The 25672-nt window shown below is 44.8% G+C and overlaps 1 protein-coding gene across 3 annotated transcripts in view; it reads right to left on the bottom strand.

Moving 5' to 3' along the window:
- Nucleotides 1-25672, bottom strand: part of ABCC12 (ATP binding cassette subfamily C member 12) — a 158497-nt gene that overhangs the window by 35807 nt on the left and 97018 nt on the right. For all 3 annotated transcript variants that reach the window (XM_029608476.1, XM_029608477.1, XM_029608475.1), the window contains 8 exons: nt 16499-16633; nt 13944-14037; nt 13597-13668; nt 13251-13340; nt 11100-11203; nt 7468-7659; nt 6817-7043; nt 3571-3708 (listed from right to left, as the gene is read on the bottom strand). In XM_029608476.1, coding sequence (XP_029464336.1) covers nt 3571-3708; nt 6817-7043; nt 7468-7659; nt 11100-11203; nt 13251-13340; nt 13597-13668; nt 13944-14037; nt 16499-16633 — 1052 coding nt within the window. The remainder of the gene's footprint in view (nt 1-3570; nt 3709-6816; nt 7044-7467; nt 7660-11099; nt 11204-13250; nt 13341-13596; nt 13669-13943; nt 14038-16498; nt 16634-25672) is intronic.

The raw sequence follows: 25672 nt of genomic DNA on the forward strand, positions 1-25672 counted from the left end.
TCATTGATAGCTGGACATCCCGGCAGGGCTGTCCGGCTGGAACTTCTGACCCTCTACTACTGGTGGCCTCATGTCAATCACAATGTTCAGGCATATGTTAGTTCCTGCCCAACCTGTGCCCGACAAATGCCACTACCTGGTCACCCATGGGGACTTTTGCAGCCACTCCCCATACCTGCAGAACCCTAGATTCACATATCTATGGACTTCGTAGTTGACCTACCAGTGTCCGAGGGGAAGCAAGTCATATGGGTCACTATTGATAGATTTTCGAAGATGGCCCACTTCGTTGCTCTCCTGAAGCTCCCTACTGCACCCGAACTCGCCCAGTTATTTACACAACATATCTTTCGCCTGCATGGTTTGCCACTGCACATTACTTTTGACTGGGGGTCGCACTTCATGGCTAAATACTGGCGAGCACTTTGCAAGACGTTTGGGGTCCAGCTGGACTTCACGCCCGCCTTTCACCCACAAGGTAATGGCCAAGCAGAGCAGACTAACCACACCCTGAAGGGATTTCTCTGCTCCTTCGTGGGAGACAGGCAAGAGGACGGGTAGCTCTGCTGCCTTGGGCAGAATTCTCCTACAATCATCACGTCCACTCCGCGACAGGGGCTTCCCTTTTTCAGATTATTTCCGGAAACAACCTACTAGGGATGTGAATCGTTTTTTGACGATTTAAAAAAATCGTCAGATATTTTTTAAATCGTCAAAAATCGTTAGAGTCGCGATCAATAGAAATTCCCCTATTTATCGTGAAAAATTGTAAATCGGGGGAGGGGGTAGGGCGGGAAAACCGGCACACCAAAACAACCCCTAAGCCCACCCCGACCCTTTAAAACAAATCCCTTACCCCCCTGAACCCCCCCGAAATGTTTTAAATTACCTGGTGGTCCAGTGGGGGGGTCCCGGCGCAATCTCCCGCTCTCGGGCCATCGGTGCCATTTTGGCTGCCACTAATAAAAATGGCGCCGATGGCTTGATAAAAAAAAAAAAACCACCCAACCCTTTAAACTGACCCCCTTAGCCTCCCCCACCCTCCTGACCCCCCCCCCCCCAAAAACCTTTTAAAATTACCTGGTTGTCCAGTGGGGGCGCAGGAAGCAATCTCCCACTCTTGGGCCATCGGCTGCCACTAATAAAAATGGCGCTGATGGCCCTTTGCCCTTACCATGTGACAGGGTATCCATGCCATTGGCCAGCCCCTGTCACATGGTAGGAGCACTGGATGGCCGGCGCCATGTTTAAAGATGGCGCCGGCCATGGCCCACACCATCTTTAAAGACAAACAAAAGCAGCTGCCCCAAGCTGAAAAGCCACCTAGGCGGCCTCATGAAGGGAGGGATCTGGACCACCAGACTTGCACCTCATGGAGGGGAGCCGGAGTGAGCGTACAAAACGGTCACCAACCTCCAGCTCATCCACCTCAACCAAACAGGGAAGGGTTCTCCCAGGGAACCCAGCCCCTGAGTGAAATGCTCCTGAGGAAAAGAAATGGAAAAAGAAAAATCACCAAAAAAAAAAAAATCACCAGAAACTGCAGGTGAATGCATCAGTCACCATCTGCTGGAGACAGAGAAATATTGAGGAACTGCAGGTGGCACCAATGCTTATCAAGCATTGTCAGTTAAACTGATGCACAGATGCATAAACCCAGGAGTCTGGAATGATCCAGGTACATAGAGGGAACATGGGAACGAACCTCCTGTGATATTTTGCCCCTCCCATGATAAAATATTGCAGCATAGTAAATGATCCCCTATATCTGTAGATATATCAGCAACCTGTTGAGCCAACTCCTGTTAACAGAGCTGCCTAGTGACCCAGTTCCAGGAGAAAGACTTTTGTTCAGTCCTGGTTTTTAGAGCTTACATCCCAAAGCATTGTGGTGTTTGTTGCCCCTGCCTGTGCTATTTGAAATCAGCACTGCAGAATGCATCAAACAGGGGTTGTCAGATATCCTATTAGGACAACAAGATTTCTTGAATTGCTTTGAAAATAAACATGGCCAATCCTGATTGTGTTCATTTAAATCCGACATTGCAAGCACCTTATCGAAAGGAAGCATGGCCTCCCCGTGATGTTAAAGACATGCAACCACAGTTTCTTAGGTAGAGAAGGAACAAATCATTCATCATTAATGAATGCAAAGGCGGTGATAAAATTAACAAGCTGGAACAAAATACTAAGATATATTAAATATGTAACGTGGTCTAGAAATTTGTAACAGTAAATAAATAAAGGAAAATATATTAAATTATAATAACATAGTATATGCTGGCAGATAAAGACCCAATGGTTCACGCAGCCTGGCCAGAATGTTGTTTAGGGTAGTAGCTTCCGCCACATGCAGGTTTCATCCTCTGCCTTCTGTTAAGAGTTAACTGCTGCTCCATGCAGAAATCTTACACCTAAAGGTTACCAATTTTCTTCATTTCCATTTTCTGATCATTTTCTCTGTTTGTCCCATGCCCTTTTGAATTTCATTTCTTTTCTTGTCTTCACCACTTCTTTCGGCAGGACATTCCATGCATCCACCACCTTTCCGTGAAGAGATATTTCCCAATATCGTTCTTTAGTCTACCCCCTTGGAATTTCAGATTATGACCTCTGGTTTTACAGCTTCCTTTCCACTGGAAAGGTTTGAATCTTATGTATCATTAATACCCTTCAGGTATTTAAAAGTCTGCATATCTCCCCTGTCTCTCCTCTTCTCCAGGGGATACATATTATTATTATTATTATTATTATTTAGTGCTTTTTTATACCGGCATTCATGATACAATCACATCATGTCGGTTTAAGTCCCTCACCATCATCCACAAAACCATCCATAACCAAACCCCCCTTGACCTCCAAATCCCGCTTAGATTACACACCTCGTCCAGACCTATCAGAGAAGCCTATAGAGGATCCCTACACGCCCCCCCCCCCCCCCCCCAACTAAATCCACTCATCATCTAGCAAATAGAACGGGCCTTCTCTATAGCAGGACCAACCATATGGAACGCTATTCCCACTGAACTCAGACAAGAACCATGCCTGCGAACATTTAGAAAAAGGCTTCTTGGTTATTTAAGGAGGCCTTTCCCTAAATCATTGACCCACCATAACTACCATTACCGAACTTTCAGCATAATGTAAATATTTGTTTCTACCATTGACTTACCTTCTGCTCTTCTTCCCCCAGTTCCATTACCCTTGTTTAATTGTAACTTTTGCTTCTCATCTCTAGTTTAACATTTAAGGTTATGTTATTCTACTCTGGTTCCTTGTAAACATAGTTGGGTCCACCTCAAAAGTCTTCGATGCAGACCCCACACCATTTTGGTTGCCTTTCTCTGAACTGCTGCTATCTTGTCTCATTTTTGAGATACAGTCTCCAAAACTGAACACAAAGATCTGTATAGGGGCATTATCATCTCTCTATTTTTGCTGATTATGCCTCCCTCTGTGTAGCTCAGCATGCCTCTGGCCTTAGCCACCAATATGTCACATCGCTTTGCTATCTTTGGCTCAACACTCAATGGCAATATTTTACATGCTATGGATTTATATATGACTTACTGGTTAATATATTCTTCTTTTTTGTGATATGCATGAATCGTGCTGAGGCCTTGTACTGAAGACGTAATATGAGAGAACCATGGAGACCGGCTAAGATTTTCCATTCGCTTTAGTTCTCTGATGCTGTTCTGGAAAAATCTGCAGTGTAAGAAAAGGCAATTTAGAATGCTTCTTAATTGGGAGGGTACTGCCTGCTGCACCTCTATCAAAACTAGCCTCTGTTCTACAGCAGCATGAACCTCCATTCACAACTACCCAGGACTGTTTCCTCAACTAATCCAAGCCCTAGTAACAACAGTCCTCGGACAGGGGCCACAAAACACGACTCCCTCCAGAACCCAGCTGGCATGGACCCTGGCACTAAGTGTCATCATTCAGCAATGGCTGGGACTCCCTCCCCCAGAGTCTATGAACCTGCCTCCTCAGCAAGCCCAGCCCCAGCCGACTCAGGGTTTCAGAGTCCTAGCTCTGGAATCAAATCCAGGAATCAATTTGTAGCAATTTTCAAAAGCCCACTTACATGGGTAAAGTGCATCTATATATGTAAAACCCAGTGGGGCGGATTTTAAGAGCCCTGCTCGCCTAAATCTGCCCAAATCCGGGCGGATTTAGGCGAGCAGGGCCCTGCGCGCCGGTGAGCCTATTTTACATAGGCCTACCGGCGCGCGCAGAGCCCCGAGACTCGCGTGAGTCCCGGGGTTTTCGGAGGGGGGGCGTGTCGGGGGCGTGTCAGGGGCGGGACCGAGCGCAGCGGCATTTTCGGGGCGTGTTGGGAGCGTTCCGGGGGCGGGCTCGGGGGCGTGGCTACAGCCCGGGGCGGCCCAGGGGCGTGGCCGCGCCCTCCGGACCCGCCCCCAGGTTGCGTCCCGGCGCGCTAGCGGCCCGCTGGCGCGCGGGGATTTACTTCTCCCTCCGGGAGGTGTAAATCCCCCGACAAAGGTAAGTGAGGGGTTTAGACAGGGCCGGGCAGGTGGGTTAGGTAGGGGAAGGGAGGGGAAGGTGAGTGGAAGGCAAAGGAAAGTTCCCTTCGAGGCCGCTCTGATTTCGGAGCAGCCTCGGAGGGAACGGAGGTAGGCTGCGCGGCTCGGCGCACGCCGGCTATACGGAATCGATAGCCTTGTGCGCGCCGATCCCGGATTTTAGCGGATACGCGCGGCTACGCGCGTATCCGCTAAAATCCAGCGTACTTTTGTTGGCGCCTGGAGCGCCAACAAAAGTACGCCTATTTGCGGTATTTGAAAATCTACCCCAGTTTTATGCATGTAAGTCCTTTTTTAAATTATCCCCTTAGCCACCTTGGTCAGCCCAGAATACTTTAGATTTCAGTATTGGGCAAAGGCTGAAAAACTAAAAGCTACTTTCCAGCTGAAGCAATATTTTCTACTGCATCGAAAATAAATGCATGCAAGAGCAACTCACTTGAGATTAGAATAAAGTAGAAGGAATGCTGTGGTATGGTATTTCTTTATAAATCAGTATAACTAGAGACTGACACCTTTTTAGCTTGCTATTTATTTGTACAGAAAAGAATGTTGTGTATAATGGACATGAATTAAAATGAATAAGCACAGTGGAAAATTTAGGAAATTTGTGAGCAGTAATATCAGGCCAAGACATTGATCTTATTGCCATCTTTTCACTTTCCTCCTCATCAGCATTCAGCCCGTGCAAACACATGGGGATGGAGAACGAACAGAAATAAATGAGGATGGACCTATGATGCAGTGTTACTGCTCATAAATTTCAAACCTGTGCATATTAAACCGTATTTCATTGTATCTATTTGTAGACTGCTCTTCTGTCCTTTGAGATTCACTGATTTTAGAATAAATGTGGTTTGGAAACTGGGAAATTTACTGTTATTTTTTTTTTCTTCCCATTTTCTTGTTTGAGTCCTCGTGTTTAAGCCCTGCTTCCTAGATGGGTGACATTAGGTGTAACCCTCGCAAGTCGCAGCACCAGGAGGAGACAACTCCTCTGAGGCGCACACCCTCAGTGCCACTGTGTGGCTAGCAGTGGCCATTACCGTGCCAGTCATCCTTCCCTGGGCACACCGGCGCTGCAGTGCGGTGAAGTCCAACTGGTCTGATGGATGGCCCTTTGCCACGGCACGCAGCTCTGTGGCTTGAGCCATGGGGCCATCCCAGTAGTTATTTATTTTATATTGTGTTTTTCTAGTTAGAGTTTTCTTGGATCAATTGACATCTGTCAAGGAGAGGCTAGTCTGAAAGCACCGAAAATTTGTAATAGGGACTAGGCACGTAAAAGAACTAAATGAAAATTAAATTTATCTAAATGTTAATGATGTGATTTTGTAAAAGCCCACAAAAGAAAGTTGGACAATACATGAACAAGATATACCAATTTTGTCCCCTTTGAAAATTATCCCACTACAAGACTCACACACAATTACTTTTGCTAATTTGTGCATAGGAAACTTTTGGGGAAATGTATGCGTATTGTGCCCGATTTTCAAAAGCATTTATATTCGTAAAACTAGATTTTACATGTGTAAATGCACTTTAGCTGTGTAAGTGAGCTTTCAAAAATTGCTACAATATATGCCATTGACTTGTCTATAGGATTTACTCACATAAGTGTACGATACGCATGTAAATGGCTTTTGAAAATTGCTATGATAGTATGCACGAGTAACTCTTTTTGAAAATTTCTACAATAGTATGTTACTTTTACACGTGTACATTCTTTTTAAAATTATGCCCATACTTTTGAAGGTCCAAAAAAATGCACATAAATCTAAACCCCTTCCCTAGCTCTGCCCTGAAAACGTCTCTGCTCGGTCCAGGTAAACTTATGTGCATACTATACATATTACAAGGAGGTTTAACCAGAAATTGGGCCAGCAATTTTATATCAAGCCCTTTCCATTGGCAAAACACTGTTTTACCTGCAGGAAATATCTTTCAAAATTACCCTCTATATTCTGATATTTCAAGATATTTGAAAAAAACTGTTCCATTATGGAGCCAAAACAGCAGAATATGGAGCTTAAAGCTAAGGACGGTAGCAGAATAACAAGACTATTGAATTGATACCAAGCATTTATCGATGTATCACTGTAACTGCAGCAAAAAGTGACGTCCATATTCATTTTCAGTCACTTTGTCAAAAAAAGCAGAATATAAATCAGATAAATGGTTAAATAAAATGGTCTGGAATTATATGAATGGCTGTTTAAAATCTTTCTACATTTATTGGAATTAAAATATTAACAGATGAACTCACTTCAGGAGAACCATGACGACAATACCGATGAGGGCTATGGCGATGAGGAGGAAAGGGAACACAATAGCTATGATGACGATGGTGAACAGAACCATGAAGAGCTGCTGCAGGAAATTCTCAGCTTGGAACGGCAGCCTAACGTCCAGCTCATCCATATCCTTCGAAAAGCGGTTCATTAGCCGGCCGGTGGGAGTCGTGTCAAAGAAACTCATTGGGCTCTTTAAGATCTGGGGATGAAGGAAAAGGCAAGAAAGTGGGATGAGACTGCCGATCATGCACTATGGATGTTATACGCAAAACAGGCAGACTTCTGATCTTGGCTATAAACAAGAGAGGCAAATTCTGCAAGGACCTACCTAATTTTGGGCATTTTGACATCAACAATCAGTTGTTAAAAAAAACAAAAAAAAAACACAACAAAAGTTATTGAGAATTGGACAAACAGGAAAAGCTTTTTATTCACTGCAGCCTTCTTGTCTCATTCCCTAGGCATTTTTCCCATAGACCCAGAATGGGAGAAACCCCTATGTAAATCAGGCCCTCAGCGATAAAAATGAAGTACACGACTGAAACTAATAAGGACCTGTAGAGGCTGCTAAAAACAAAAAAAAAAATACAAATTATATGTGCTGAATATTTTATTTACTGTACCTTGTAAAAGACTTTATCGTGCAGAGTGGAGGAGGCTTTCAACGTGATCTTCGTAAACACAAACCCTTTGATGATGCTTAGAACAATCATTACCACCACGCTCATCCCATATACTAACTGGTAGAAATTCAGTTTGGGGTTATCTGTAATGCTTCCTGGAGTACAAGTTGAGGCTGACTGGGTGCAGTTTGACTTTAAAAACAGAATACAATGTTAATTAAGCAGGTACTTTCCCTACCGTAGATCTCAAATGCATCCGAAGGAGAGCTGCAAATCTACCAACTGCCTGGTGTGAAAATCATCTTGAATGCACTTTCTGCCTATTGGATGAAGAAAACTGAGCGTCTGACCTGGTTAGGATTGCAACTGAAATTTTTCCTAAATGTAGGAAGCTAAAATTGGACCACCTGGATCTAGGGTCGGGTACCTAGCTTTCGTTTCCTCATCTAATGTCCCCGAAGCCATCTACATTTTAATCGGATAAATTTAGCTGTTCATCCCCACTCAGTTTTAAATGGGGATAATCTATATTTCTATCTCAAAGTTATGCAGCTAGATTGTGTGAAAATCGATCCTTATGGGGTTGATTTTCAACTGTAATGAAAGATAAGCGGACAAACAGTTGAATATTCAGTGACACTTAAGTGACTAAGGCCTGGATTTTCTAAAATTGCAGGCCTTTGAGAATTGCGTGGTACCGGGGGCGGGGCTGCGAAAGCTGGCAGCGATCGCACCACCGCGATGTTATCGCTGCCGGCTTTCGCAAACCAATAGCGCCACCGTGAAAGGTGGCGCTATTGGGCGCGTTACTGGTGGCGATAAGGGTTCTTACCTTTTCGCCGCCGGCGATATCTCTGCCGCGTCCGCTCCGGTGCCACCCCGACTCCTCCCCTTCCGGTGCTGACACCGCCCTGACTCCGCCCCGATCTAGGTATCGCACGCAATCCCGTTAGAAAATAACCCCCCTAAAATTGCTACTGAATGGCCAGTTAAATCTAGTCAGACACATTTTGTCTGACTATATTTAGGCCTGTTATATGGGTGGCCAGCATTTTCTGGCTCAATTTAGTCAGTTAACACCAAAGATCACACTAACCAGCTACATTTATAAAACCCACCCAAGGACCAACTCCAGCTGATTCCTTTTTTGTGCTCTGGCTAAATTTGTCTGTTCACTGAATTAGGAAGGAAAAATATAGCCAGGCCAGATTTAAATCTGCAAAGATGTATCTGTTTAAAACTAGGTTTTAGCCGGGTAAATCTTTAGACAATCAACCCCTATGTAACTAAAACAGTGTGAATTCAGTACATAAAACTTGTAATACTTACTCCTACCAATCACATGGATAGCAGATAGAAACCAATACAGCACAATTCAAAATGTACCTAACAGGCTTCACTGTATACACTCATGTAATTATGTTATAAAATTTGTGAGTCATTTTATTTATTTAACTGTACAACATAACAGGAATTAAATATTCCTGATGATGCTGCAGGTATGATTTCACAGAGATTCATCAATGCTTCGACTGATGCCTAATCAAAATAATACTAGGTCATTATTCTATTTAGCAGCTATTAAATTAGTTCTAATTACAGGTCACACACATTTGAGCATTCAGCTAAAAAAATAAGTGTTCATACTCCCAGAATCAAACACAGTTATACAGATATTAAGGGGCAATGAAAAAAATGCAAAATTTCCCATTTAGTTTTATTTTGTTTTGTTAAATGAAACAAAAGAAAAGTGAACAAAATTGCTTTTGTTTTCCTTCGTTTCACTTTCAAAAAAATTGTCAGGTCCCTGCCCTACCCCAAAAAACCCCCAACACCTCCTGTGCCCCCTGCCTCCCCTGAACCTTCCTACCTCATGAAGTCTTTAAAATCCATTTAAATATTAAAGAAGTAGAGGTGATCACCTGCCCGTACCACTGCCATTATTTCAGATGATGCTGGCTGTTTTATGACTTGTAGGTGTGTGGGCCCTGGGCCGAGGTGAGAGATGGTACCGCCCACAGGGAGGAGCCCTGTGAGCTTCACCATCGGGAGGCGTGGTCTCAGCGGATGTCAGACACAGTTGTGGAACAGAGTCTTTATTAAAGAGGTAGGAAGGCACAGCTCGCGGAGCGGGAAGTGCAGGAAAAGTAACAAGATCTGAGCAGAGGGAATACCTCAGACGTGAAGATCCGGTAGTGACACGCAGAGCGGGGTACGCCGAAGAGGTCTCTCCATAATGATGACGTGGTAGTGGCCTGCAGCGCGGGGTAGACCGAGGGATTCCTCACCCAGAGTTGGTATGGTAGTGGCCTGATGCACGGGAACACGGGTGAGGGTCCTGTAGCAATGATGTGTAATGGCCTGCAGCGCAGGGTATACCGGGGTGGTTCCTTACTTGAAGATGATACGGTAGTGGCATGGGGTACATCGGAGAGGATCCCACAATGAGGTAGTATAGTAGTGGTCCGTGGAGTCAAGGTACTCACAGAGTGGTAGTTCCAGGAGAGGTCCCGGGGAACAGGAACCGACAGCTGTCCAAGGCAGAAGGCCCTCCGAGGAGCGGAGAGCCAGAGACGAGGAAGGGCCCCCAAAGAACAGGAAGTCCGTAAGAGTGAAGCGGATTCAGCAACGAGGGAAGTCCTTGCTAACTCGTCAATTGGCAGGGCCAGCCAGCTTAAGTACAGCAGAGTGAAGACGTCATCCGGAGGGGACGCCCCCGAGGTTCCCGCCATGACATGTACAAGACTGGCCCGTGCGCGCGCCTAAGTGATCCCAAAGGCAAGATGGCAATCGGCAGCGCCCACACTGTCCTGGGAACGCCAGGCAGGTTGGCGGTTTCTGGCGGAGGCCGCCACTCTCCCCATTGAAGTCAAGGAAGCAAAGAAAGAGGGGAGCATTAGTGGTCGCAGCACTGGCAGATCGAAGACAGTACCATTATTACTTTGTTTCATACTAAATGGCACCGGTTTGACTTTCACAGACACTGTTTTATACAGAAGAAAGTCATAACGGCGCCGGCCTTGGTCTGCCACCTCCCTTTGAATTTGTGTCACTCCTGCTTCATGAAGATTTAAATGGATTTTAAAGACTTTGTGGAAGAAGAGGGGTCCGGTGGAGCCTGGGTCATCGGAAAATTGTTCCAGAGGTATTTGGGGTTAGGAGATTTGCAGCATGGTAGAGACCAGACAATTTTTTTTGTTTGTTTCTTTTTTTTTTTTTTTCAAATAAAGAAATAAAGAAATAATAATAATAATAATAATAATAATAAAAAGACACAAAAATAAAATACAATGAAAATAATGTCTGCGTACACCCCTAACAGACAATGGTACTTGAAAACTTTGGCGTTTTGTATAGGTATTTCTTCAGTTGAATAAAAAAGGACTGATTTAAGTTTTCATGTGGTTTCTGCGGTCACTATCAGAAGGTAGCCAAAATCTGCAACATATGAGGCTAATAGGTTACTGCTGGTACTTTTCTCTCTGGAAACTGTACTCTAGCAGCATTAAATTATTCATGAAGCATTACTTATTAAAATATTCACAAAAGAAGATAAATCACGTTACCATGGTGACAAGACACAGCATCTCTCGAGCAGAGGTTTATGGTGATTTTTCACACTTCAAACTTACCCCGGAGCCTTGTTCAAGCCAATAACTCAACCACCAATTGCTAAAGGCCGAGGTCCCAATCACCAGTAAGAAGAGAAAGACAACAAAGATTGACAGTGCATAGCCTGGGGGGGGGAGAAGAAACACCAATGGCAGTGCAGTTATTTCAATGATCAAACACACATGCTGTGTGTGTGTGTGTGTGGGTGTGGGTGTGTGCGACTTTATGCAACTACAGCAGGAGGGTCAGCAACATTTCTGGGGGCAGAGCCCCCAACCAAAACAACAACCCAGCAACTTCCAATTTTAAGATGTTGGTGTGTGTGCCAGGCCAACAAAACTGGTGGATGCGAGTGCAAGAGTAGAGGCGCTGCAATGTTAATTTGGTTAATAATCAGACATCAATGGGGGGTGGGGGGAGGGGTTTAAATAAATACCAAATTTTTAAAAAATACAAAAGCTGACAAGTAAAAGTGCTCTTAAATAGATCACATCTGTCACCTACAGCTACCATTTCTAGTGTTACTAGGACCAATGCAGCGCTGAACGAACACACACACAAGAAACAGCCCCTACACGCCGTAGAACTTTACAATCTCGTATTCAAGACAGATATATACAGGGCTTTGTGTAACCCAATGATCTCTCCACGACCGGCCTCTGATTTCTTCCACCTACCATTGCGTCTGCACAAGTCCTGGTCCCTCACCACTGTCGATGTGAGTGTCCGTGACGTGGCGTCACTCGGGCCTTTCTGTGTCACCCTCTCCTTCCTCACAACGACACAAGCTCAGCTCACTTATGTCTTTGTGTTCGTGCCTGCCGCCTCTTTAGGGGCAACAAGACGACTACCCTTTGCCCGCTCACCCGCCCCAAACAACATGATCAACGAACTCTTCAAGGAGGTGGTCCAGGGAGGACAGACAAACCCAAGGCAGTAACATGGTACATGGCAAGACCCAGCTGTGCTCCATGTCATAAGGAGCAGACTGATCCAGTCCTGGTTTTACCCCATTGCAGGCAGGGACTTTTAGTTCTCTTAGCTGGCTCAATGGGACAATCAGAACTACAAATCACTACGTTCAAAAGGGTAAAACCAGAACTGGATCGGCCTGCTCCTTATGACATGGAGCAACCCTAAGCTGTGCTTTTTGCGATAAAGGTAGGGGGGGGGGGGGGGAATTAGTTAGGGCCGGAGGGCGGGTTAGTTAGGGGAATGGAAGGGAAGGTGCGGGGGGTGGAAGGAAAGTTCCCTCTGAGGCCGCTCCGATTTTGGAGTGGCCTCGGAGGGAACGGAGGCAGGCTGCGCGGCTCGGCGCGCGCAGGCTGCCGATTTTGCGCAGCCTTGCGCGCGCCGACCCCGGATTTTAAAAGATACGCACGGCTACACGTGTATCTATTAAAATCCGGCGTACTTTTATAAAATCTACCCCACAATGAAGTTACTAAGCAATACATTTAAAACTATAAGAGACAATATTTTTTTTACTCAACACATAATTAAGCTCTGGACTTCATTGCCAGAGGATGTGGTGAAAGCTATTAGTGTAGCTGTTTTTAAAAAAGGTTTGGAGAAGTTCCTGGAGGAAAAGTCCATAAACCATTATTAAGGTGGATTTGCAGAAATCCACTGCTAATCTCTGGGATAAACAGTATGGAATCTATCAACCTTTTGGGATCCTGCCAGGTACTTATGACTTGGATTGGCCACTGTTGGAAAAAGGATACTGGGCTTGATGGACCTTTAGTCTGACCCAGTATGGCAAGTTTTATGTTCTTAAAGTACAGCAGTGCATGTTACAGTAAAGGTGCTTGGATGAAACAAAATGAAAAGGCTATCACCATTCAGAGAGAAAATGGATTTACTGTTGTGCCTATAATTACTAAATATTTGTCTTGCCTCTTGCTGCCGATTCCCTATTCTGTACGTCTGGGTGGGATGTCAGAGATTTAAGAGGTGTGAGTTTCTTGCTGGGGATTTGAAGACAAGTTTGAAATGATTACTGAAATTGCTTTGCAATCCAGGACTGGAGGATAACTGTATGGAAAATATTTCCACAGAGATCCACAGCAGCTTTATGGCATAAACGAGAGCAGTAAACCAAAAGGTGAACAAAATGAATTTTCTGTTGAAGCAGGTAAAGGCTGTATCTGAAAAGGATTATTTTGTACCTCCAGATGCTTTAATATAATTGTGATATGTTGACAGTGCTATGGAGCCCTTCTGCATTTCCTCTTTCTGAACAAGCTGGTTTTCAGATCCTGCAAATGAGAGTAAAAAAAGGTTTTTGAGGCATTGAGGATTAGTAACCCCTGAAAGATATCATGCTTCAAAAAAAAAAATGCACACAAGGAAAATATTTCCTCGCATCAGAGGGATCATTGATCTCTGCTCGTTTCAAATGTCAACACGAATGGTCACCTGCTTCCCTAATTTTTACGAAGCATCTCCCCATCAAGTTATGCATTTATAAAACTTATTCAAAGTGACAGACAAGTTTCCAATAGTTCACAATACCTTTCCCGTCCGCTGTTTCCCTTTCCTTCTCCTGCTCCTCGGTTATATTTTTCTCCTCTGACATGTGGAAAGCTGTAATTACATGACAGTGTTAGGGATCCACAACTGTACCGCAGCTTGCATATTCCGATTCGTATCTATTCCGATTAACCAAAAAAATAAACATGGACAGAAATTGTCTTTTAGTGAAAAGGGGAGTTTTCACCAAGGTTTGTTTTGTGATTCTGTGATTTTACGGTCATTCTTTGTCTTTGTAGTTGTTGCATGACTTGTATGTCGCTATGTAATCTGCATGGAACAATTATATTGAAAGATTGCAAAAATATTAAGAATATGCGAACAAATACTTGGATTTTCAAGCCCGGAGTTTACTGGCATGGAATAGTCAACACGAATATCTGCTGAAGATGTGATGGGTTTGTCTGCATCATCCTTTACATTCTGTAAATAAAGCAAACTGATCTTAGAAACACACAGAAAACCCTTTAAAAGATTTTTTTTCCCCCTTCTTTCTTAGCGCAATAGTTTAACTCCTTTTCTCTTATTCTTCTAGTTCAGTCAGAACAAGGGCTGAGAGAACCAGCACCAACAGCCTCATTTCACAACTACCCAGAGTATTTTATCCTGTATCTCCTTCCTTTTAAGTCAGGGTTTATACAGCCATGCTCCCTTTAGAGCGTGCAGCAGTGATTTCCTGCTTAGCAGCACTGTTGAGTAATGGCCAGAGGTTCCCTTCCTGGAGGGGACCATGAATGCTGCCTCCACTGCATCCCCAGCTCCCGCTGGACCCGGAGAACAGTCCCTGGTCCAGGAATCTAGCTCAGTTCCCCCTTGCATGACAGCAGGTAGCACTGCCACTGATCCACCTGAATCAGCCCACCACTAGTATTTGGAAACCCTACAAGAATTGAAATTAGAGTTGCTTGGGAAGTCTGCCAAACAAGTGCTTGCGTTGTAATTATTCTGCTGTGCACATGCACGATATTATCTGCATGTTTCATATTCTGAAATTTGCCTATCTTTGGATATTTTTTGTAACAAAGTAAATCTGCCGCACTGCGAGTGAGCATCAGATATTTGTTCAGGCATTTCATTTCATTTATTAAACTCATAACTTGCTTGCTCATCAACGTATGCTCCAACAGTGTTAAATAATACAATAAAGATAATATATAAAGATATAAACTGTAGCAAACACAAATCAAAATCAATATATAACATATACAACTAACAAGGCAGAACTAGATCAGCTCAGCTAGTTTATATAGAAAAGGGCAAGCATGATTAACAAAAAATACATCTTTTGCATAAAACTGCTAAAGTTTTGAATATAGCAAATATTCCACAAGGCTGCTTGCAATAGCAAATTTCATGCACATTTTTTTTCCTCTTTCAGAAGTTGCAAATAATTAAATAACTGGGCAAAATATGCATGATTTTTTCAAAATTATGCCATCAAACTGACTTGCAGGATACTGATTTGCTCCACTTTTGCCTGACACTGCTTTCATGGGTTTGTGTAGCTGAAAGACTGTTGCTGTCTGACATTGTTGGGCCAGAGGCAGCTAGATATCTTTTTCGTTGATGGCGGTGGTGGGGGTTGTTTGGATTTATATTGCTAATTACACCAATTAGTCATCTGGCGTAATTCAATAAAGACTTCTTCCATAATCACAGACTGGGAAATAGCTCTTTTTTTGAATAAGTCCACCTTACTAACAGGCTGATACAGTATAGTGTGCTCCTGCGGAGCGCACTGTTAACCCACGTTTGGACGCGCGTTTTCGATGCGTTAGCTTTACCCCTTATTCATTAAGGGGTAATAGTGCATCAAAAATGTGCGGCCAACCCCCCCCCCGAAACTAATAGCGCCCACAACATGCAAATGCATGTTGGTGGCCCTATTAGTTATTCCCGCGCAGTTCAGTAAGTAAAATGTGCAGCCAAGCCGCACATTTTACTTTCAGAAATTAGCGCCTACCCAAAGGTAGGCGTTAATTTCTGCCGGCACCGGGAAAGTGCTGACTTAATATCATGGCGATATTAAGTCGGAGGTCCTAAAAGTTAAAAATAATTAAAATTTAAAAAAAAAAAAAATTTAAATCGGCTCGCGGGTTGAAAACGGATGCTCAATTTTGCCGGCATCCGGTTTCCGAACCCATGACTGTCAGCGGGTTTGAGAACCGACACCGGCAAAATTGAGCATCGGCTGTCAAACTCGCTGACAGCCGCCGCTCCTGTCTACAAAGAGGAGCTAGGGACGCGCTAGTGTCCCTAGTGCCTCTTTTTACCATGGGCCCTCATTTGCATGCGGGTCGATACTAAATCGCGCGCACAGGAGAGTGGCCTGTGCGCGTGCCGGGAGAGCAGGCGCTCTCCCGCGACTTTTATTGTATCAGCCCATAAGTATGGTTATAACATTCAGTCAAAAATAGCAAACACATAGTCCAGCAAGTAAAGCAGGTGGTACCCCCTGTTGTGAGACATACAGGGGTCTATGTATCAATCTGCGATGCATGTTATTTACAGTGCTTTCCATCATTTGCAAGAGCGCCTGTTTACTGATAATGCAAGTTATGAATCGCAGATTGCTTAATAGATCCCTTAGATTCTAGTGCTGGAGAAAAACCCGTGTCAGTTTTTTTCACCCAGGTCATCATTTTTTTGGCATCCGGTTTCAACAGTTTCAAAGGGTAAGTGGTATCCTATTGTTTTAACGTCTTCTTCTACACAAATGTAACTGTTTCACTTCAAAATAATTTATGTAATTATCGTTAGGTCCCCAAATTACAAAAGCTTAATTAACTGCCTCTGATTTCTATATGGTAACCTATAGCCTTCTACTTTAAATTCTATACATTTTTTTTAAATGTATTTGTTTGAGAAACAGCTGATAACATACCTGTACTTGATCCAAGTGAAAACTTTGAATGAGCTGTGCATACCGTCCATTTGCTTGCATTAATTTTGTGTGCGTTCCCTTTTCACTTATCTCTCCATCCTCTAATAGAACAACCTCATCACAAAACTCTAGATACTATGAAAGTCAACAAAAAAAAGGTTGATGTGGCATGTAACTAGATGCAGTACACTACTTAGTGCTCAAAAATATAAGCGATTTTATAGAGAGAGAAGTTTTAGACCACAAGGTTCTCTTTTATGGGTTTAACTTTGGATGCTCTGCACCTGTCTCCTTCATTTAACTGGCAGCGGTGCACAAATGATTTTACTGTGATCCACTGAAACAAAGTGTGATTGATAGTGACAATTGAAGGCCTGATAAATTTCCTCAGCCTCTCTTAACTCTGCATCCTGAGAAACGTGGGATCTAATGTGCAGGCTGAGAGTGTGGATCATGAAAAAAATTCTCCGCCCACGTCTTTTTTTCCGCGGAGAGTAATGTCTCTCACATCACAGGTACAGGAGATTAAACAGCACAGCATCATTCAGAGGAAAGCATGATACAATCAGTGCATGGCATCAGAAGTATTTTTACTGTTTAATTACATGATTCCTTATGGGAAGGCCGATTGATTTGACGTCCTCAGGCCCTTCCCAATGTTCTATGCTGAGCATGCTTCTGCAATAGATAGGGCTTTGCCTCAATGGTATTACTGCCTTCCATAGTCTAACCACAAACAATAGCTAGTGATTTGTCGCTGGTTTCTTTTGTGACTTAGATAAGTAGGATCAACACAGCTGACTGGCTGAGCTTCTCAACTGTGATGCTACCCAGAGGAGAAAAACAGCGCTGTTATTGTTAAAAGAACAGATGAAGTGTGTGTTCAGTTCTGAATTAAATGTAATTATACACCCACAAATTGTTTAGAAAACACCAGCAGGCTGGCCAGGAGGATTGCAGAGGCAGCCAAGTAGAAAAATGTTATTGCTCCAGGTATAGATGAATAAATGACTTGGATCCAGGATATCTTTACCATAGAAAGATGAACACTAGCAGAGAAGTATGACTCATTTCACAAACATTTGAAAGATTGTGTGGATGTATCCCAGGGGAAACCTTTGTAGCTCCGAGAGACTAATGTATTTTCAATAATATTGAATTGATCACTTGTTAATATTATGAGGATAAGTGGCAGAGATGACTGTGTGATTTGGTTTCCTTCTATTTCCATCAATAATGGAAAAGTATTATGCGTTTTAAGTGGCTGCTTTCCAGTGAATGTGCCAAGTTACTGAAGTTTGCTTTTTCCCTCTGTAGACTATATCTACTAATTCTGTACTGTATTTTCTCACAGGGCAAGCAGGATCTTAGTCCTCACATATGGGTGACATCACAGGATGGAGTCCTGTACGGAAAACTTTTCTGTCAAAGTTTCTACAAAGCTTTGACTGACACTGGCACACTGAGTGCACTGAGCATGCTCAGCCCTCAATTATCCCTGTGAGCCACAGGTGTCTCCCTCAGTCTTATTTTTTCCGCTCTGCAGTAAGCATAGCGGTTAGGAGCTCTGTGAGAAATTCTAACACTTTTTCCACATGGAAACACTTAAACTTTTACTTAACAAACACTTTTCCCTGCACGGGTCTCCCTTTGCATATGTTTATTCAACGCTCGATGAGTACTATTCCCTGTCACCTCCCTGGCCTGCCAACTGTCTGTGGCCTTCCCTCACCCTATGTTTTCAGTTAGCCACACATAGCCTGCATGTGTCCCTCTGTGACACTCTGCCTGGTTATTAGCACTAGTGGGACAGGGACTTCACGGTTTCCATTGCCACCAGGGCCCCTGTCAATTTCAGTTCCTTTGATTTCCTCGGTAACCTTGTGCAGTCGATGCCCCCATCGCTACCGTTGGTACCCCCTTCAGACCATCCTGGATTTTTAGATACCATCGGTACCCCTCCCCCCGCGGTACACTGATGCCATCGGTCCCTGCATCGTTTCTATCAGTGCCATCCATGTTTTTCATCCATGGCACTGATTTTCCCTGGGTTTCATCGGTGCCATCATCACCCAGGTGGATGCCATCGACCCACACTTTTGTGTCGTCGGTGCCATCCATGCCCGGGTCGATGCCATCATCACCCAGGGCACTTCCATCAATGCCAGGGTCATTTCCATCGATGCCATTGTTTATTTTATCAATGTCATCGATGCCCAGGACATTTCCATCGATGACATTGTCCATGGCATCAATGCCCAGGTCGATACCATAGATGCCAATGTCAATTCCATCAATGCCAATGTCGATTCCATCGATGCCATTGATGCCAAAGTGGATTCCATCGATGCCAATGTCAATTCCATTGATGGCATCCATGCCAACATCAATTCCATCAGTGCCCATGTCGGTACCATCAATGCCCATGTCAGTGGCATCGATGCCAACGATGCCATTGGTGCCTGAGTTGATCCAATCGATACCGTCGAAGTCCGTGGCCATGCTGTCGATGTCCGTGACCATGCCACCGATGCCATTGGTGCCTGCATCCATAGATCGATGCCCTCGACGCCGATGTCGCTTACATCGGTGTCTTCGACGTTCTTATCGATGCGGTCATCGACTCTGTCGATGCCAGTATCATTTTTCCAATACCAATGATGTTTTTTCGATTATTCGATGCCACATTATTTTCATAGATACCTATGCCGATGCTGTCAGTGCTTCCATCACTGTCATCATTGCTGCCTGGATGATCAATGTTTTTTCATATATATTTTTGACGATACCCTCAAGGCCGCTTTGGCTGCCATTCACACCGTCAATACCGACATAGCCATGTAATGCCCATGCCTACACAGTGCTCCATGCTTTGGGTTCTTATTAAAGCCCCGTATTAGCCTACGACACTACATAGTGCCAGGAGCAGAGCAGGCATGCTGACAGTCCATCATCAGTCACCATCCAAGACAACAAGGGCATCCATCTCGGCGCTGGGGAAAGACCGGGCCGAGGACTGTGGTATGCATCATCACCGACATGCTGACCGTCTGCCACCGACGCCATCCAGCACATCGGTGCTATCCTTCTCGATGCTGGAGAATGCTCGGGCCAAGCAACATCACCACTGCCATCGACACTGTTCCACACAGTATTGGCAGTCCTTGGTGCTCCAGAAACCCCGGCCCGAGTTCCGAAGAATTCTGCACTGGCATCACGAGACATTGAGCCGCTGCGATGAGGGCCGGGTTCACGAGCTGTTAATTGGCTCCCCTGTTCCTGAGGCGTGCCCCACTGACATCGGTGCGGGATTGTGGCCCTCCACTAATTACGGTGGTAGTGCCAGTCAAACTCAGCCTGTCTCCTCTATAACTGCGCTACCATACCAGACATCAGAGTTGAGATGGGTGTCTACTCCGATGACTCCTGAAATCCACGGAGCCAGCAATCTTCACAGGCTCGTCCTTCAGCGATCTACGTCGGATGGTAAGTACCCACTTCTGCGGCATTCCCATTAAGATGTGTTCTCTAATTCGGGCCACATGGTTCGAAAAGTTCTAGGTCTTGTACCTTCCAAGAACCGTATTAGTGTCACATATCGCTATGCCAGCTATGTCAGCCACAATACCAAGAAAACCTCTCTATCATTTCTTTGGGATTGCATCAGGACATCCTCCCATTTTCAGCAATGAAGCTCTGTACTGATTAATACTCTGGCTTCTGGTTCCTAATTCAGAACCAAAATTCCAGATGCATTCGCTGATCTGCTAAATACGAGATCCAGCAACTACTACCTCAAGTGCAAGTACACCTCAAAGCCTGACGACAGGTCTCGATGTCTCCTTGTACAGCACACAAAAATACGGGTAAGACTTTACCGCTCATGCTCCCGTGGGAGCTTACATGATATCCAGATTACATCAGCCCCTCCAGTTGGACACCTCCTGGTCTCCCAACTGGCCGGATATCAGAACGGCCACCCCACTTTGTACCAAGGTTCCCGGTACACTCCCCAGACGCTACAAAGCGTGGGGGGGGGGGTTGGGGAGTTTTAATTACACTATTCTTTCTTTCAACAGAAAGTAGTTACTCTCCGCCCATCCTGGACCTCAGAAATACCAACTTTCTTCAGAAGGCACAGGTAAAATGGTATCTCTCGTCACCATGCTTCCATATCGCAGTAAGTACATTACCTCTAATCTTTCTATGTGCTTCATGGCGAGTCAACAATATTACAATCCCAAGCTCTGCCGGTTGCACCAGCTTCGGAAACTGCAGTATTTCATTGAATCACTATCGGCGACTGTTGTTTCTCTATGGATGCAACATCATTCACGCTTTTCCTTGCATGGACAGCTGCATAACCACAGCCACTCCACGCAAGGAGCTCTTCTTCATTACTCACTATACATTTACTTCCTGGGATTACTGTCACTGCCATAAATCCCTTATACAACATTTCTAGACACCACAGTCATAATGACCTTCCTGTCCAGCATACGCGCAGACATTCTAATAAATTCTTACATGTCCCTGCGCGCATTTTCCATAACCTCAGCCCCTCAATTCTTCATTGTCGGGCCATGGGGTTTTTTTTCACTATGCACTTTCCTCATAGATCCAAAACTGCTATGGGTTAGATTCAGTGAAATCCCATTATCAGTGGGCCTAAGCTGTTCAACCGCTTTCGTCCCTCATCCATATTGCAGATCTAGAACCAAAACCTAGTCTGATTCTGCTCATGCTCGCATGTACTCAGGGTTGTAAAGTTTGACCTAAAAGCTTCTCAACCCAATATGCATCTATTCCACTCCAGGCACAGTTTCACATGAACTTCCTGGAGCTTGTAGCCATGAGTTATACCCTTATGCCTTCCAATACTGCCTCTGCAACAAATCTTTGTGCATACAGACAGACTGCATAGGGACAATGTGCTTTCCAATACACAAGCATGCACAACCTCTTAGCTGCTCTGCAAGGAAGCTGCGCAGCTCTACCCTTGGCCCTTGCTCACTTCATGCCTCCTCGGGCCACTTATCTAAGAGATTTACTGAATGCATTAGCAGACCTTCTCCATGTAGGTTTCCATCCTCTTGAATGGTCTCGGACTACATGTGTAGCGGAAAACATCTTCTAACGCTGAGGTCAACCGAACTTGCCCTCTGCATCCGAATCAAACCATACGGTGCACAGATTCTACTCCCTACACATGTTTCCAATGCATTCCCATAGACGCCTTTCTTCCATCAAGGGCCTCTTAAATGTGTCTCTTCTGCTGCCTCTCATAGCCAGCACTCTTCTAATGCTGAACCAGGATGGGGTTCACTGTTCCTCAGACCCACGTCCTGGCCGAGACCAGTATGCTTCCCATACTTCTCAATCTATCACACCAGTAACCAATTGGCCTTCTCACAAGTCAGACTCAAATCGTAGACTCACTGATGTTCTCAGGTACTGGGAGCATCACAAAACCTTCCACACATAAATCGTACCATTCAAAATGGCATGATTTACGACATGACGCATACAAATGGTATTACCCTTTTTCTTTTTCTTTTTCTACACCACTCTTTTCTCTTGCTCCCTCGGATTCTGCTCCCCAGACATCCTCCACACAGGTACAGCTCTGTTCCAATTGGTGTATCATTTGGGAGTGGGGATACCCGATTAACGGTACACCCCTTCTGAGTCAGCTTACCATGGATTATCCACTGATCAAGCCACCTCTATTTTCACTAGTCACGGAATGGAACCTATATCTTATCTTTATAAGTCTCATACGTTCTCCGTTCGAGCCTTTCCATTCCTCTCATTTCACAGTTTGGCATGGAAAATTCTTTCCCTCATAAATGTCATTTCTGCCAGCAGGGTCAACATTGCAACAGTACTTTCATTTAGCCCAATAGACTAAATGACTGACCCAACCACTGTATAGACATTAGGGATGTGAATCGTTTTAGGACGATTAAAATTATCGTCCGATAATTTTAATATCGTCTTAAACCGTTATGGAACACAATACAATACAGATTCTAACGATTTATCGTTATAAATCGTTAGAATCGTGAGCCGGCACACTAAAACCCCCTAAAACCCACCCCCGACCCTTTAAATTAAATCCCCCACCCTCCCGAACCCCCCCCAAATAACTTAAATAACCTGCGGGTCCAGCGGCGGTCCGGAACGGCAGCGGTCCGGAACGGGCTCCTGCTCCTGCATCTTGTCGTCTTCGGCCGGCGCCATTTTCCAAAATGGCGCCGAAAAATGGCGGCGGCCATAGACGAAAAAGATTGGATGGCAGGAGGTCCTTCCGGACCCCCGCTGGACTTTTGGCAAGTCTCGTGGGGGTCAGGAGGCCCCCCACAAGCTGGCCAAAAGTTCCTGGAGGTCCAGCGGGGGTCAGGGAGCGATTTCCCGCCGCGAATCGTTTTCGTACGGAAAATGGCGCCGGCAGGAGATCGACTGCAGGAGGTCGTTCAGCGAGGGTTCCGGCGCCTCGCTGAACGACCTCCTGCAGTCGATCTCCTGCCGGCGCCATTTTCCGTACGAAAACGATTCGCGGTGGGAAATCGCTCCCTGACCCCCGCTGGACCTCCAGGAACTTTTGGCCAGCTTGTGGGGGGCCTCCTGACCCCCACGAGACTTGCCAAAAGTCCAGCGGGGGTCCGGAAGGACCTCCTGCCGTCCAATCTTTTTCGTCTATGGCCGCCGCCATTTTTCGGCGCCATTTTGGAAAATGGCGCCGGCCGAAGACGACAAGATGCAGGAGCAGGAGCCTGTTCCGGACCACTGCCGTTCCGGACCGCCGCTGGACCCGCAGGTTATTTAAGTTATTTGGGGGTGGGGGATTTAATTTAAAGGGTCGGGGGTGGGTTTTAGGGGGTTTTAATGTGCCGATTTTTCGATTTTTCGATTTTTTAACGATTTTTTCACGATTTTTTCACGATATTTTACCCCCCCAAACGGCAACAATACGATTCCCTCCCCCTCCCAGCCGAAATCGATCGTTAAGACGATCGAGGACACGATTCACATCCCTAATAGACATACGTTCTCATCCTCCAGTTTTTTTTTTCTGTCCTTTATTTCCTGGCTACCCTAGCCCCCAAGTTCATTCTCCCTGTTATTTGTAACTGCGCTTCGGCCTTCCTGTTATATGGTTATGTTCAGTTAATCCCTAAGTTTGATGTAAACCGGTCTGATATGAAGCTTGTCATGAAGTTCGGTATAGAAAAGTTAAATAAATAAATAAAAAATAAAATAAAATTACACATTTTGTTACATACTCATCCGACCCTGTGTTCCTCCGTGACCGAGTGGTTTTACGTTTTCAACTTCATATCTTTCATAAGATAGATGTAGCATCTCACTTTACTCAGAATATACTCTGCCCATTTTTCCCAACACTGTGGGGAATTATGAGCTTGCCAGCAGGCCATGTCAGGGGTTAATACTAACTCTGACCTTTGCACTGAATACAGCAACACTAGTGCATCTAAATCTCTAGCTTATAATTAAACCTCTCTGCCTAAGGAGAGGATACCTGGCTGTCACGTATTTCTCTAGCTTATAATTAACCCTGACTGCCTGAAAGGATAGCTAGTTGCCACGTAGTCAGATGCAAGAAAAAGACAGACACATATATGGTATAGGATTCAGCAGCCAATTAAATGATCTGTGCACACCCCCTGAGCCAATGGTCTAATGACACGTCTGTATGCTATGGCTAGGAGAGCCAATGATGTGATAGCACATTGTATGTTATGGATGTATGTACAATAAAAAGGGACCCACGGGAGTGGTCAGCCCTTCTCTTCTCTTCACTTCCCTTCTTGCCATGAATCCTGCCTGATGTGTCTTCATTGCCTCAATAAACACCTCTCTCTCACCAAAGCGAGAGGGTTTTTTCCACTTCTTGGACAGAAATAGTGCACTTGCATTCTATCTAGATCGCACTACATTCCATAGGAATTCCATCTACCTCTTTCTTTCTGTGGCAAGAGTCGAACTGCGAGTTCCAGTGGGCAAACAGACCTATTCCTCCTAATTGACGGTCTGTATCTCTTTTCCTACCAACAAGCAGGCATTTCACTACAATACTGTGTGTAACCACACTCTGTTGCGTCCGTCCCAGCCTTAATAGCTTCCCCTCGGCCGGTGCTGCTTGTACATATTTATCAGGCTGGAACCTGGAGTTCTCCCCATACCTTCGCAGCTCATTATTGCTTAGATATGACTAGCCGGCATGCTCCATGTTTGGCCAGTCCATCTACTCTTATTCTTTTCGGTTTAACTACCCAACATCCTTCCACCAACCCGTTAAGGGTTTCAGGATGCTCTTCGTTCCAAATTCCACCCCCGTCATTGCGCCTTTCGCGCATCTTGGGTGCATTTGGTACACTCTCGGGCATCCTCAACTCGGTACTCACCCATATGTGAGGACTACCATCCTGCTTGTCCTGTGAGAAAGCAAGTGTTGCTTACCTGTAACAGGTGTTCTCACAGGACAGCAGGATGTTAGTCCTCACGAAACCCACCCACCACCCCGCGGAGTTGGGTCTGTATATGTTTTTACTTTTATTTTAGTTTCGCTTGCGCTTTTAGCTATAAGACGAGACTGAGGGAGACACCTGTGGCTCACAGGGATAATTGAGGGCTGAGCATGCTCAGTGCACTCAGTGTGCCAGTGTCAGTCAAAGCTTTGTAGAAACGTTGACAGAAAAGTTTTCCATACAGGGCTCCATCCTGTGATGTCACCCATATGTGAGGACTAACATCCTGCTGTCCTGAGAGAACACCTGTTATAGGTAAGCAACACTTGCTATATCCATTCTGTGCTGTGCTTCAAAAAAGGAATGAATTGCATTGTGAGAAAAAAAATAACACCAACAGTAAACACATTTCTATCCCAATATGTAATACATTAATAGGGTCCAAGGAGGCCGATGAACTAAAACGCAGCCAAATTTGCAAATGTGATTTGGCACCTAACATCACTTCAGTGCACATTAAATGGCAATGTGCACACTCTTGCTCTTAGAGCCTGATATTCAGTGCTGTTTTTATGCATGTAAATAGTGTTATACTACAGCTCGGGGCTCAGTGTATCCAAAGGTACTTGCATAACCTGTATACTTTTCCACAGACCTGGGAAGATTCCAGGGGATAGGGTTG

Source organism: Rhinatrema bivittatum, chromosome 7 (genome assembly GCF_901001135.1).
Source record: "Rhinatrema bivittatum chromosome 7, aRhiBiv1.1, whole genome shotgun sequence".
NCBI classification, from domain to species: Eukaryota; Metazoa; Chordata; class Amphibia; order Gymnophiona; family Rhinatrematidae; genus Rhinatrema; species Rhinatrema bivittatum.